The sequence below is a fragment of the Gymnoscopelus braueri genome, assembly GCF_963280865.1.
Source record: "Gymnoscopelus braueri genome assembly, chromosome: 19".
Taxonomy (NCBI): domain Eukaryota; kingdom Metazoa; phylum Chordata; class Actinopteri; order Myctophiformes; family Myctophidae; genus Gymnoscopelus; species Gymnoscopelus braueri.
In genome coordinates this window covers 12288990-12304749 of record NC_137621.1, presented here as the reverse complement: position 1 = coordinate 12304749, position 15760 = coordinate 12288990, and the positions used below count along the sequence as shown (strand labels likewise).

General features: G+C 43.2%; 1 protein-coding gene across 2 annotated transcripts; it reads right to left on the bottom strand.

The window, feature by feature from the left end:
• Nucleotides 1–987: 987 nt before the first annotated feature.
• zbtb8a (zinc finger and BTB domain containing 8A) lies at nt 988–15318 on the bottom strand. 2 transcript variants are annotated; one of them, XM_080413206.1, is made up of 6 exons: nt 15155–15318; nt 9774–10110; nt 7002–7252; nt 5871–6214; nt 3438–3604; nt 988–1480 (listed from the first exon to the last, which is right to left on the bottom strand). In XM_080413206.1, exons 1-6 carry the CDS (start codon nt 15208–15210, stop codon nt 1157–1159), a joined length of 1479 nt encoding a protein of 492 aa, XP_080269332.1. In that variant the 5' UTR covers nt 15211–15318; the 3' UTR covers nt 988–1156. The 2 variants fall into 2 exon arrangements, with proteins under 2 accessions (XP_080269332.1, XP_080269333.1); XM_080413207.1 differs by having other exon boundaries at nt 991–1480; nt 5871–6202.
• Between the last annotated feature and the right edge of the window lie 442 nt (nt 15319–15760).

Below are 15760 nucleotides of genomic sequence, written 5' to 3'. Positions count from 1 at the left end.
GCCTTCTATTTAGCTGGCAACGTCGACAGTTTTCCTCTGGTTGTAATAACGACTAACTGGCTGCATTTAAACGGTTATATTAATCTGCTAATTTACATAATCAATATTGAACAAGCAATTTTGTGCATACATTTATTTTGCATATAAATCATGGCTTCCACCCAGGCCAACGCATGCATGTCTGCAGACACCTCCCAGCACGCCCCAGCTCTTTGGTTCCCGTCCAACAACAGAGCACAGATCGTCCTGACGTCACTCGTTCATTCCCCTGGGTCGTAGAAGTAATTTCTCTATGGAGAATAACATTGGGTCATCTTGGAATCGTCTCGTATAAGAATCGTGTTCCAAAAATAAACAAACTGTCTCGGCGATATTGTCAGGGAGGTGGCTCTGTAATCGTTTATGATAGTCAGTCACTCATATATTTGATACAGTCTGTTTCTGGCGAAAATTTTACTAATTCGGCAGAAGTAACATTAGCGTTTTCTCACCGTCAGTTGATGCTTCATCATATCCATAAGAGTAAAACCGCCGGGATCATTTGTTCATTTTTGGAACGCAGTTCTTATTTGACGCGATATTAAACGCGTCTATGGGAATTCAGAATGGGGGGGGAAAAACACAACCCAGTTAACCCATTGAGACCTGAAGCCGATTCTACATGTCTCCTAAATCTCAACAGTATTCTGAAAAACGTATGTTTCCTATATCAGTGGTGCTCAATCTTTTTTATGTCCAGGACCCCCAAAATGATGTATATATGTATTTGGCCGCGGACCCCCATCAAAATATTTTGTTCCAGGGACCCCCCAGAAGCAAAGATTTGAGTTAAAAATGTTCGCTTTAATATAATATATATATTCAAAGATTTGCACATTTTCACCATTTTTCAAAAATGGCAGATCTACAAGGTCGCTTTAAAAATATATATATTCAAAGATTTGCGCACATTTTCACGATTTTTCAAAAATAGCAGATCTACAAGCTCGTAGCGCGGCACTCGGTGCCGCGCTATGAGCTTGTATATCTGCTATTTTTGAATAGCTCAAAGTGTAAAATAATGCTTTTTAGCTCAAATCTAAAAATGACACAGTTCCAGGTCTTAATGGGTTAAGGTGTGTAAATCATGTCAGACTTCGGGTGCTCTATGGGACGTTCACTGCAGTTCCACGTCACTGTCATCCACCTCCTGGATGATGAGGTCGGCCCCCGAGTCCTCCGCCAGGTCGTCGTCCCCGTCGGTCCCCAGCCAGGACCTGTCGCCCTCCTCCTCGCCGTCCACTCCCAGTAGCAGCGCGGGCCCGTCCTCGCCGTTCTCCTCTTCCAGACTGTCCAGGCTGGGCATGTTGTCACAGCCCACGTCCTGGATGCACGCCGTGCACATGCGGTAGCGCCGCGTGCCCTCGCACACCACGTGTCCCGTCTCCTCGGTCACCTGACACTTACACTTCCTGCACACCAACTTCCTGGCCTGGTGGATCTGTAGGGGAGTGTGGGAACGGGAACAAGGAATGAGATTGGACAGAAATGTTAGACAAATAGAAGAATCTATGATTTTGTTTTACTATGGGTTTTGGTATCAGTTCTGGTGTATGCGCTTGTCTATGTGTGTTAACAACCCATTAAAACTATCTCAGTGCCAGGCCCCGAGTTATCCTGAGTTTTTTCTGAATACCCTCAGTGCCAGAACGAGAAATCCCGAGTTTTAAAAAATAAATATATATATATATATATATATATATATATATATATATATATTTTTTTTTTTTAAATGTTCAGAACCCAATATATCATTATCTGAAGATTTGCAGCTCCATCCACTCTTTGTTTAACTTATAACTGAAAAAGGCTGTATCTCGCTTCCTAAGCACTTTTTTTTCACTTTGAAAAAAATAAAAGAATTGCTGGCACAGTTCGCAATATTTTTTTTATTTCATTGGCACTGAGAGAGTTAAGACCTGGAACGCATCTGTGTCACTTTAGATTTCTTTGGTTATTCAAAAATAGCAGATATAAAAGCTATGAGCTTGTAGATCTGCTATCTTAGGATTTACAAATGTTTTAAGAATCGCCTAAGGTCTTAATGGCTTAAGAAGAATTCCGGACTAGCCTTTTCCTTACCTTTATATGATGTTGTTATATCCTAGGATGAGTGGTACACTAGAAAATGTTCATAACTCCATCCCGAGTCCACCGCAGCTAAAAATCTGAGCGGACGCAAGACGAGATTTCACCCGTGATTCCACTTACTTGTAAACACTACGGCGGCCCATTTGGGACAAAAACACTGTGGCGAGGTTTCTGTCATTATGAAAGTCAGATAACACCAAAAACAAAAGCGATAAAAATACGCGATCTAGCGTATGGGCCGTCCGTTCGTACTTTTAGGTGCGGGATACTAATTTCATCCAATCAGGAGAGAGATTTATCATACAGGACACAGGATAAATAAGTGAAAATGGAAGTGATGGGGAAAAAAAACACGGCTATGTTTCCACGTGGCTATGAAGGCATGCGTCTCTAGGTGAGCGTATCGTTTCCACGTGGCTACGGAGGCGTGTATGTAGGTGAGCGTACCGTTTCCACGTGGCTACGGAGGCGTGTATGTAGGTGAGCGTACCGTTTCCACGTGGCTATGGAGGTGTGTATGTAGGTGAGCGTACCGTTTCCACGTGGCTACGGAGGCGTGTATGTAGGTGAGCGTACCGTTTCCACGTGGCTATGGAGGCGTGTATGTAGGTGAGCGTACCGTTTCCACGTGGCTACGGAGGCGTGTATGTAGGTGAGCGTACCGTTTCCACGTGGCTACGGAGGTGTGTATGTAGGTGAGCGTACCGTTTCCACGTGGCTACGGAGGCGTGTATGTAGGTGAGCGTACCGTTTCCACGTGGCTACGGAGGTGTGTATGTAGGTGAGCGTACCGTTTCCACGTGGCTACGGAGGCGTGTATGTAGGTGAGCGTACCGTTTCCACGTGGCTACGGAGGCGTGTATGTAGGTGAGCGTACCGTTTCCACGTGGCTACGGAGGCGTGTATGTAGGTGAGCGTACCGTTTCCACGTGGCTACGGAGGCGTGTATGTAGGTGAGCGTACCGTTTCCACGTGGCTACGGAGGCGTGTATGTAGGTGAGCGTACCGCTTCCACGTGGCTACGGAGGCGTGTATGTAGGTGAGCGTACCGCTTCCACGTGGCTACGGAGGCGTGTATGTAGGTGAGCGTACCATTTCCACGTGGCTACGGAGGCGTGTATGTAGGTGAGCGTACCGTTTCCACGTGGCTTCGGAGGCGTGTATGTAGGTGAGCGTACCGTTTCCACGTGGCTTCGGAGGCGTGTATGTAGGTGAGCGTACCGTTTCCATGTGGCTTCGGAGGCGTGTATGTAGGTGAGCGTACCGTTTCCACGTGGCTACGGAGGCGTGTATGTAGGTGAGCGTACCGTTTCCACGTGGCTTCGGAGGTGCTCCAGGCGGGTGAAGCGTTTGTTGCAGGCCTGACAGGGGTACGGCCTTTCCCCCGTGTGACAGCGCAGGTGGCGCTTCAGGTCCGCCTTCCTCTTCACGGTGTGCGTACAAAAGGGGCACTTAAAGCGCATGGATGGGTTATCTGTGGAGAGCGAAATTCTTTGGAAATTATTTTTCACTCACTTTTTAAACCAGATTTCTATTATGTTTCAGTGAAACTGAATGACGGGTCACAGTCATTCTACCAAAGAAAAGCTCGATGAAAACTGCTTGAGCTGCAAAATATGACTTTGCACTGCAATATACTGACAGTGTCACAATACTGAGATTTTTAAATTAACACTTTTTTTTTAGGGCTGTCTAAGCCAGTGTCTATCAACCTTTTTTGTGCCAAGGCACACCTGGCATAGCCAAAAGATCCCAGGGCACACCTAGATATACGGTATATATAATTATATATATATACGGTATATCTATATACACACACTAGGGGTGTGCCGATTTTCACATTTCACGAAACGATACGATACGATATTGGGCACACAACTTCGATACGATTTCGATACGATACGCACTTTTTTATCATGAAAATATATGGGGGAGAAAAAAAGCAAATGCAAACAAATATTTCTGTTTTTGCATTATTCAGACATGCAAACTTGTAGCTTTTCAGCTTCCACTAGCCGTTTTGAATCCAAATAGGGCAATAGTGTGACACCTGACCCGAAATAAAACAGCATGTTGTCACCCTTTTCACCTCGGGGCTGTTTGCATGCCTGATTATTATTATTGTTTAAAAAAAAAAAAAAAAATGATTTTTTTTCAAACCTCCTTCAAACGGCGCGGCACACCTCAGCAGTAGCCCCGGCCCAAAATTGGGACGTTTGCCAGGGTTGATATACACTGGTCTAAGCACTGCCTCCTTTGAATACTTTTAAAGGCTTTTTCAAACTACCTTAAAGTAAACCTACTGTTGCGTCTCATAACTTTGACTTGTCAAAGTGGGTGTCACGTTTCTCAAATTTGATTTGACAAAAAATGTAAGGTCCCGATTCGATTTAAAATGTTCAAATCACACTGTTTGAAAAAAGAAGACAATGTGGCTGTTTGCAGGTGAGGAAACACAAGCTGTTGTAAGCAAAGTACCCTACTGCCATCTAGTGGCTCCTCTTTTAACTACAGTGTGAACTCTTCACATCAATTTCCACATCCTCCTGATAGCAATTGTGAGAGAAAAAAAATCATGGAATTCCGTTGATTTTATGAATTTCTTTCTCATATCGTCTCTGTCGGGTGGAAAGAAACCTCATATGTCCAAAACTGTTACTTTCCAGGGATCAAATTCAAAAACAGCAAAAGTAGCAGATCTACAACCTCAAAACGCATCGCGTTCGAGCTTGCGGATCTGCTACTTGTGACGATGTACTGCAGTGGTGTAAAGTAACTAAGTAAGTGCATTTACTCAAGTACTGTACTTAAGTAGTATTTCCAATTGTCTATACTTTTACTTCCACTCCACTACATCTCAGAGGCAAATATTGTACTTTTACTCCACTACAATTATTTGAAAACTTTAGTTACTTTAGTTACTTTGCAGATATAAATTATTACATTATAATACATACATTAACCACTTTAGCCCTATTTCATACCTAGGTATTTGAAAATAGCAGATCTACAAGCTCTCAACGCGTCGCAATGCGACGCGTTGAGAGCTTGTAGATCTGCTATTTTCAAACATTTTAGTACTTTTACTTTTGGTACTTTAAGTCAATTTTGATAGCAATACTTTTGTACTTTTACTCAAGTAAATTTTGAATTCCGGACTTTTACTTGTAACGGAGTACTTCTACATTGCAGTATTGATACTTTCACTTAAGTAAAACATTTGAGTACTTTTTCCACCACTGACGTACTGTAGTATAATCAAGTAGGGGCGTTAATTAACACAAAAAGTTAACTCATTGAGTGCCATTAGTTAACGTGTTTCACGTGTTTTTACCGCTATGGCGCAACGTGCCAATGACGTGTTTGACGTGTTTTTGAAAAAAAAGTAAAAGAAAAAAAGAGAAAAAAAAGATTTGTTTTGAAAAACATGTTCAGAACCCAAGATATCATTATCTGAAGATTTGCAGCTCCATCCACTCCTTGTTTAACGTATAACAGAAAAAGGCTCTATCTCGCTTCCTAAGCACTTTTTTTACTTTGAAAAAAACTCTGGCACTGGGACAACATAATATAGAAATAATTCTGGCAATTCTGGCACTCAATTGTACTACCTATGAGTAAAGTAAAAGAACAAAAACGAATAAACAAAACGTTTAAAAAAATATTAATAATCTGGCACTCAATGAGTTAAAATATGGAGATAAGAGGTTTCCGCCCGACGACATCCTGTCCCCGCTCACCTTTGTTGAAGTTTCCGATGAACCCCAGGATGGTTGGCAGGGTGGCGTACAGTTCCTCCGCCTTCTCCGCCTTCTGCGCCCTGGCCTCCTGGATCTCCAGGGACTCCTGGCGCTGGGCGGCGGCGGAGGAGCGAGAGGAGTAAGGCGCCGCTCTCCTCTTGGCTCTGCTTCGCCGGCGCTCCGGGCCGGGCAGGGTGAACAAGGGGTCGTGGGGGTCGTGCATGTCGTCTTCGTCCCTGCCGAGGTCGTGCGTGGGGCTGTTGGACTCCACCTTCATCTCCAGCGACGGCGCTTCCCCGTCCGGATCCTTCACCAGGAAGCCCGGCTGGGACCTGGTGTTAGGCCTGTCACAGTTATTATATAATAATCGCCCCAATTGCCAATTATTTTAGCATAATCCGTTGTCTGTATAAAAACAGCTGGTTGAAATTAACAGGAACGTCAGATTTTCCACCATGTCGTTTTCCAAAGTTATTGAGTGTATGGCCTGTTTTTCCATTGTATATTATTTATTTTGATTATACTGTAATGGTAATGGTCAGTTAAGGACCACAATGGAAATAAGTCTTTGACTTTATTGTGTTTTTATCCTTGCCGTGTTATCCCAGTGGAAAACATATTTTTCATGTACTTCTCTTTCTTAACATGACGTCCAAATAAATCAATCAAATAAATGTCTTTGTACAGTACTTTTCAATAATACTGTAGGCTTTGCTTTATTCATTTATTTAGAGTAGCCAATAATTCTTTACCACATTTTTCTCCCAAATTTAGTCGTTATGCCAATTAATTCCTCCCCACACACATTTCTGTGTTGTCAGTCACTGCTGTTGTATCCTACTGTAATGTACTGTAGCCTTCTTCCTACTATTCCCACCCAACTATATAAACTAATATAAAATGATTAAATATGTCAGTCATTTCTTTGTATATTTAGGTCATTTGTCATAATATCTGCCCTGTGCTACTTCAAAGCCTAAAAGCCAAACAGAAATGTAACTGTTATTCATAATGTTCCAGGGTCCAATGGCAAAACAACCACAATTAAATCGTTAATCAGCAATTATTTCTGTGACTAATCATCATGTAAAATGTCATAATCGTGACAGTCCTATAGTGAGAGCCCTGTACCTGCTGTTGTCGTGCGTCCAGAGCGCGGGCGGGGGGCTGACGGAGGAACACGGAGCCCGCTGTTGCTGCTGGTCCAACGCGTCGTCCCCAACGCCGCCACCAGGGGGCGTGGTGAAGCCACAGACCTCAGGCAGGGCCACGCAGCACTCCTCCTCTTCCTCCTTGATGCTGATGTCCAGCGAGGACTTGATGAAGTTCTTACAGTAGCTGATGACGTTGTTCATCTGCAGGTAGCTGGCCGCCGACATCACCTGCTCAACAAGGCAAAAATAAATGACTTTAACTTTAACCGTCATACTACCCCCATGTTGTGGAATTCTCTCTAGACATGATCATTAACCCATCAAGACCTGAGTCCGATTCTACAAATACCTTCTAAATCAGTAGTAGTTCTCAAACTGTTTCGTACCAAGGACCCCCAACATGATATACATTTGACCCCCCATCTGGTTTTGTGCAAGATTTTCAACACTTTCAAGATTTTTCAAAAACTTTCAATAATAGCAGATGTACAAGCTTGCGATTGCTTGTGATCAAGTACCGATATGTAATTCTGACTAATTTCTTCAGTTTTTCTGTCGTTTATTTTCCTGTGTTTCTAATCTATTCAGGTTTTGAGTTTATGTTTGATTTTATTTTTTATACTTTTTTATTGGGGACAATTAAATAGCATATGGCAAAAGTCATTGCATGTAAAGTCACCCCCCATTTTTTTCTTTTTCACATCACAAGACAAACCAAAAGACAACATGCAGTCCCCCCCAAACAAAAGACAACAAATAAACAGAACAACAAAGCAAGGCAACAACAACATAACAGAAAATAAATACTAATACTTTTTTTTAGGTACAAGCACGGTCATGGGTCACATCATGGGTCACAGTCATTGTGTCATACACCAGTGGGAAAGACACTGAAATCCACTGTCCGATACACTGGCAGCCCACAGAGCATTCTATTCTGGAGTCTGGTTATTAAAATATTCAATGAAAGGTCTCCATGACTCAAAAAAGGTTTGTGTTTTTACTTCTTTATGTGCTTGGACTTTTGTTTTGTCCTTATTAATTTTTGTATGCCTGTTTTTTTTTAACAAACTCTTCCATTAACCACTTGCGTAGTGAGCTTAGATTGGCTATTATTGGTGAAGAGATATGGTGTAGAGGGAAACACTAACTTACCTAGTACAGAGCCCTGGGGTACTCCAGTCAACCAAGTATATATGTTACAGGTAAATTGGCATTCCAGGTAAATTGGAAAAGGTGCGCTTGTTTTCACCGCCCCCCAGGCAATTCTGTAGAACCAACGCTAGAGGGCAATGAATGCACACTGAATCCACACTGAATCCACACGCATGCACATGCGTGTGTGCGTGTGCATGTGTGCGCATGCACACATGCACACGCATGTGTGCGCACGCATGTGCGTGTGTGCATGCGCACACACGCTGATTTGACTCAGCAGACCTTCAGCCGGTCGGCGCGGGCACTCGCGCCTGGAGGCGCGAGGGCGCGCCTCCTCGGCCTCAAGCTCTGCTGAGTCGGCGCGCCTCCGTCATGGACAATAACTATTATCACGTGCGGTCCGCGTCGCATCAAAGCCCCGCATCAAAGCCTCCTCCTCCTCCTCGCGCCGCCTCGTATCAAAGCCCCGCTTCGCGCCTCCTCCTCCTCGCGCCGGCTCGTATCAAAGCCCGGCATCGCGCCTCCTCCTCCTCCTCGCGAGCCTCGCGTAAAAAACCCTGTCTCGAAAAGCCCCGCCTCGCAGCCCCGCCCCACGCCTAAAAACAAGCGCTCCACTTCCAATTTACCTGGAATGCCAATTTACCTGTGACATATATATAGGATTGGAACTGGTTAAGGAAAGGATTCCAAATAGGCCTATGTGCTTTCTTCCGTAAACTCATTTCTTAATTGTGATATCATCCTTATATGTCCAAAACTGTTAAGGTCATTACACACCGGCGATTATGCGAATATACGCAAAATTCGGACTCGTTCCGAATAATTAAAAGACGCTTTTTCGCTTCGCTTTTTCGCTCCATGGAAGCTTGCATTGACTTTATAAGGTTAAAAAAAACACTTATTATTTGCATGAAAAAATCGCCCCCGGTGTGTAAGGAGCTTTACTGTTCAGGATTCAAATTCACAAATAGCAATAATAGCAGATCTGCAAGTTCGAAACGCGGCGCGAAGCCTACTTTGTATACTTTTGTGTGATGCTGTAGTACGATCAAGTAGCGCATTAATGTACAAAAAAAGTTAGAATATGAAGAATAGCATCAGTGCCCAAACCCTAGGTGGGGTTGGCGAAAAGACCTTTCTGTGTGGAGTTTGCATGTTCTCCTCGTGTCCCCTAGGGGGTAGGTACCCTCGCAAAAAACATGCAGTAATCCTGGTCTCTATACTGCCTCCCCCTGGTCAGCCGGGGCGCCTGATGGAGGGGAAAGGAACTGGTTGGAATAACGTGTTCCTTCCACGCGCTACGTCCAACCGGGGAAACTCCCCCCTGTCAGGTGATAAGATGCTCACTCCTCATGCATTGAAGGAAGCATGAGCTCAGTTCGGGGCTCTCCCCAGGCTGGCAGAGGGAGAGTAGCGCCCAGGATTACAGCTCAGGCAATTGGCACTGGGTGAAAAAAAATGGGTTACAAAATCGTGAGATAAAAAATAAAAATAAAATAATGTGAAGGATAGGAGGTTTCTGCCAAACAGCAACGATATGTATGTATGCTTCTTTTTGTATACATTGATGCTATAATAAACCAAACCGAACCTCGATCACGTTGTGGCCCGAGAGCTCCAGCTGGCCCGAGTAGATGAAGTCCAGGATGACGGCGAACGTCTCGGGGCTGAAGGCGTCGAAGGTGGCGCTGGCGGTGGCGTCGGGGAGCCCCTCCCCCTCGGAGGCGGACCCCTGCTGCGACAGCAGCATGCGGAAGTAGCCGCTGCTGGCGAACAGGATGTTGCGGTGGGCGCGGAACAGCTGGCCCTCCACCAGCACGCTGCAGTCGCAGAAGCGCTCCTGGTGCCGCTGCTGGTTCAGCTGCTTGAGCAGGCTGTTCTGGTGAGCCGCCGTGATGTCAGACGTGTTGAACCACCTCTGAGCCTGCCTGGCAACACAACCATAACAACAACAACAACGACATGTAAGCTGAATGAAAACGTTCATAACGCTTTCATTTAAAAGGCTCCCTGGCTAATAAGCCTAATGCCTTAATACATAATAATTGCCCTCTAGAGAGCACCGAAGTCTGACGTCACTGCCACTAGAGGTCGCTGTTCCACGGGTTTGTGGCTTTATTTTTTGTGTTGAAATCCCCATTTGGGAATCTTAGATCACGTCATATAAGAACTGTGTTCCAAACATAAACACACCACCCTGGCGTTTTTGTCAGGGGGGTGGCTCTGCATCGTTTATGATATTCATTCATATTTGATACAGCCTGTTTCTGGCGAAAATGGAATTAATTCTGCCTTAAAAGTCTTAAGAACTACTACTTCCGGGTCTGAAATCACTGTCCCCACAGCAGCCACGTTCATGGGAAATGTAGTCTTTGGGTTGTTTGACTCGTTTCTAGTGTTTATATTGTGTTACTCTTTGGGTAAATGTGTACATTTACACCTTCAGTCGATGCTTCATATCCATATGAGTAAAAACGCCAGGGTGGTGTGTTTATTTTTGGAACACAGTTCTTATATGAAGCGATCTAAGATTCCCCAATGAGGATATCAATACAAAAAGTAAAGCCATGAACCTGCGGAAAGCGCCCTCTACTGGCAGTGACGACAGGACTTCGGTGCTCTATAACTAAAATTGAAAAATAAAAACACCTTTAATATTTTATAAATAGTTAATCTAATAAAAAACTACTTCATACTTCCTAAGGTTAATATGAGCATCAAAACAATATTTTAAATATTAGCACATACTATTCCATAGGGCTGGACCACACATGGACAAATTGTCAACTTGCAACGGGAGTTGTCCCTATTGAGTGAAAGATGAACGATTTATAAAATAAATAAAATATTTAAGGTGTTTTTAATTTTCAATTTTAGTTATAGAGGGCAATTATAATGTATTAAGGCATATAAGGCTCATTAGCCAGGGAACCTTTTATATCACTGGTTCTCAAACTTTTTTTGTGCCAAGGACCCCCAAATGGATATGTATTTGGCCACAGACCCCCATCTGAAAAGGTTTTGTGTCAGGGACCCGCACAAGAGATGATTTATGTAAAAAAAAAAAGTGCATATGTACAAGCTCGGCATACAGTATGTACAAGCTGGGCTTGTAACATATCTGCTATTTAGATAGCCACGCCATGGTATAAAATATGGATAAAGACAAAGAGGTTAAAATGATTGTGATGCTGTATTAACACATTTTGCTGGGTTACCGGGTACCCGGACCGCACTTCGAGAACCAGTGATTTAAATCATTGGTTCTCAAACTTTTCAATTTCAAGGATCTCTATTTTGCTATGCATTAGGCCACGGACCCCCATATAACTCTGAGAGTTACAGATCTGAAAGGGTCCATTTGGTTCCTAATCCTAACTGAAAATCAAGGACTCAAGGACCCCTGGGGGTCCCCGGAAGGACCCTACTTTGAGAACCAGTGATTTAAATTAAACTGAATGATGATGATTTTGAGAGCGGTATAGTTTTATTTCATTTTGAGGAAGTGAAATAAGGTAAAGTAGCCTCTACGTGATTTGAACATCCTTGAACATTTGACATTTAAGGCCCAATATTCCTAGTCTGAGATGGTTTACCAGGCTAAAATATTCCAACAATTTAAACAAATTGCAACAAAACCTGTGGATAGCAATGTTTGGAGGTATTTTTGTGTTGTTATGTTGATGAATTGAATACCTATGACCCCAATGGAAACAAGACCGCAATGACTTTTTTTGTGTTATGCTTTTAGACAAAGTGTTTGACTGTATACTCGTGCTGTTTTTACATTTCTGTCTAATAAAATATTAACATCAATCAATCAATATCCAGTCGTTATTGGCAGAAACAAGAAGTTGAAGAGTACATTTAGGTCTGATATAATAATGTATCGTGCATGTTCAAATCATGTACACTTCTACATTATTTCAGATCATTTTCCAAAGCATACTTTTTCCACATAATAGGAAACATGGCCTATTTCACATTGAGGCCCAGACCTCTCAGGTGCCCAGTCTTCCTGTATCCAGTCACCACATGCAGTGGTGGAAAAAGTATTCACATTGTTTACTTAAGTAAAAGTATCAATACTGTAGTATTCTGTTACAAGTAAAAGTCCGGATTAAAATAAAAAAAAAACTTGAGTAAAAGTACAAAAGTATTGGCATCAAAATGTACTTAAAGGAGCACTTCACCCCTGGAAGAAGTTTTCGGTCTTTTAATGAAGTTTAGGAGTCAAGAAACAAGATCCTGGGTTTTTTTTTTTAATAATCTGTGTTTTTAGATATCTAGTAATCTTCGCAATATTCGTGACGTTATTTGCATCATGAGAGATTGGTCTCATTCCTTTCCGCACTACATGTCTCGGCGTGTCTCAGTCAGACCATCTCAAAAGACAGCCCCAATGGGGTGTCCGTAACACTTTGTTCAACCTTCTTTCGCCACTCGGCCACTCCCATTAGCTGCGGCCAGCGGCCCTTGCAGTGAGGCATTACTTTACCTGAGTTATCTTCTGATAGTTGTACTTGAATGTTGACATGAAATAATAATCCTGTGTAGTGTTTCATAAGCGCAAGCTTGAAAAAAAAAATACAGCGTGGAGTAGCAGCGCTGGTAAACAAACACCGTCACGAAAGGCTAGGATCATAATACCAAGGATGTGACAGTGATGTCAATACTATGCGACACGGAAGTGAAACTGCATGAAGATACTTATATGTCCCAGTGATATGACATCACTAACGAATCCTTGGACATAATATGTAACTAGATGAACGTTTGCGAGGACAGCCAGTGTTGCCAGATATTGTGAGAGAAATAAGCAGCCAGGTCTATGAAAACAAGCCCAAAAGAAAAATAACTATGCCAAGAGCACTTTACCTAGACATGGGATATTATATATTTGAAAATTGCTGATCTACAAGCTCACAACGCTTCGCAACCCATTGTGAGCTTGTAGATCTGCTATTTACAAAAAAATCTTGAGGGGGAAAAAGTCCAAAATGTGGATTTTTTGCAAAATATTTTTATTTGCTTTTCAAAATGTGGAATATTTTTGACACATATTTGTTAGGGGCTCCCTGCCACAAATTATAATTTCAGATGGGGGTCTGTGGAAAAATACATGAACATGTTTGAGAACCACTGGTTTAAACAGCAATCAAAACATTTGGAAACAAGCCCAAATATCAACTACATTTTAGAAAGAAGCCGCTTATAATAAGCAGACATGGCGACACTGGCATGCTGTTTGGATGTGTTATTGTTGGAGATCACACCCACATGGAACCTCCCCTGCCACAAGGCACCAAAGCATTCTGGGAGTTGAAGTTATAGGCAGTGATACGCTGTGGTCCCCCTGTGGTCCCCCCTGTGGTCACCCCTGGAACTTCTTCCAGGGGTGAAGTGCTCCTTTAAAGTATCAAAAGTAGAAAGTACTCATTATGAAGAATGTCCCATTTCACAAGTTTCAAATGTATACAAATATTTTGAAAATAGACAAAGTTTAAATAGAGCTGAAGTGGTCAATGTATGTTTTGTAATAATAATCCAAATCTACAAAGTAACTAAAGTTGTCAAATAATTGTAGTGGAGTACAAAGTACAATATCTGCCTCTGAGATGTAGTGGAGTAGAAGTAAAAGTATAGAAAATTGAACATACTCCAGTAGAGTAAAAAATTGTACTTAAGTACAGTACTTGAGTAAATGTACTTAGTTACTTTCCATCACTGACTGCAGCCAGGTAACATTGTGACACCTCTGCTGTCTTTGTTTCAGTAGAACTACAACACAGAGACCCCGCCCACCTAAAGGCATTCCCGCGTTGTGACTGGCTGGCCGAGCCTTCAATCAATCTCTAACCCTTTTCCACCCAAACGGTAATGGGCTACTATAGGCAACACCCGACTCGAAGAACATCGGGCGAAAGTGACTCTTTAAAGACAACATGGGGTGACAACCCCAATCCTCTGCCCCCCCAGTGGAGATGGAGCATATGAACCCGTCCATTCATCTAAAAGACAGACCAAGAAATGTGATCAAATAATGAATCCGTGCTATCCTCCTAAATGTGAACATCTCTGCCGCACCCCAACTGAGTAAAACTGATTTCACTTGGTTGCACAGCGTGTCTCGTACCAAAAAAAAAAAATCGCCGATCTACAAGTTCACAACGCATAGGGGGTTGTCATGCTTGTGGATCTTGTAGATTGGCACTTTTCGTAGGATAAATAAGTATAAATCAGGCGTGACACGGAATAGTTTTTTCAAAATAGTATTCAGCATTTAGCCATCTATAATATATTCTTTCCTTTGAATAAACCAATGCCCCAAAAAACTAAAAACGCCCGACGTGGTGCATCATCATCATCTCATCATTCAGCCTGAACACCCGCAAGAGGACGCAGCAGGACTCAAGATCTCATCTATTCATTCCTGGTGGGTTTTGGGTCATAAATTCAGTACATAATTAATAATCTCCACTCCAGACCTTCTAAGGACCACTGGATCACTGGATCACTGCAGCAGCAAGCAGCAGCAGTCAGATGGATCCTAAAGAGAACGCCCACTTTAAAGACCCACTAACAGCAGCTCTCCACACAATAGAACCACGAACAAGACACAATGAAACCCAACCAACGCATTGTAACACATCCACAAATACACGCACACACACAGACAATACGTGCGTTTCGCACGAATTCACGCCCGTTCCCAAAAACAACCCCACCCACACGCCCGTCCGTCTCTCACTCTCTCTTGAAACTAGCGGAGCTCCGGAGCACACAAAGGAACCAGCGGACCTCCCCTCCTGCCCGCTGCGGGACCCAGAGCCTCCTCAGCCGGGCACGCTGTCCGCCGAGGACCCGCTTACGCCCTAAAGCAGCTCCAGCTCTCTGCCTCTCTCTCTCTCCTTCCTTCCTTCCATACAACACAGCCGATCCACCGCCGTGACAAACGTTATCAATACTCACTGGTGACCTGCTTCACCCGGTGCCCGGTACAGTCGTCCCCTCGTCCCCAAATCCATCTTTTATTATTATTTCTTGCTGTGTGAAAAGTATATTTCATATAATAATCTTATTCTCTCTCTCTCCCTCCCCCCCTTTTTTTTCTCTCCTCCCGTCCAGGGCTTCGCAGTCACTTCCTGCTTTCAGCCCTAAAGACCGAAACCCGTTTAGAGCGAAAAAAAATACGACTCTGTGCTGACGTGGGTGTTGAACTGCATGGGTGCACCCACTGGGTGCCCCGGGGCCAAGGAGCCACTTAAAGCCCTAGTCATGCATATATTTACTGCTCTGGTAGATTGTACGTTAGACTATTCTTATGTCTACTGATAGAATATACAGAATATATACAGAATATACTATTCACTCAGTCTGAGCTGACGTGGGTGTTGAACTGGGTGCCCCCGGGCCAAAGAGACACTTAAAGACCCTTTTTGGCTCAGGGCACCCCTTGTAAATAACGTTTTCCACTGAATGACATTGTTACTTAACGTTTATGTCATTAATGATAAGTAAATATGTAAATATTTACCCCTAAAATACAGCATGCCAGGAGGAAAACTTGAGAGAATA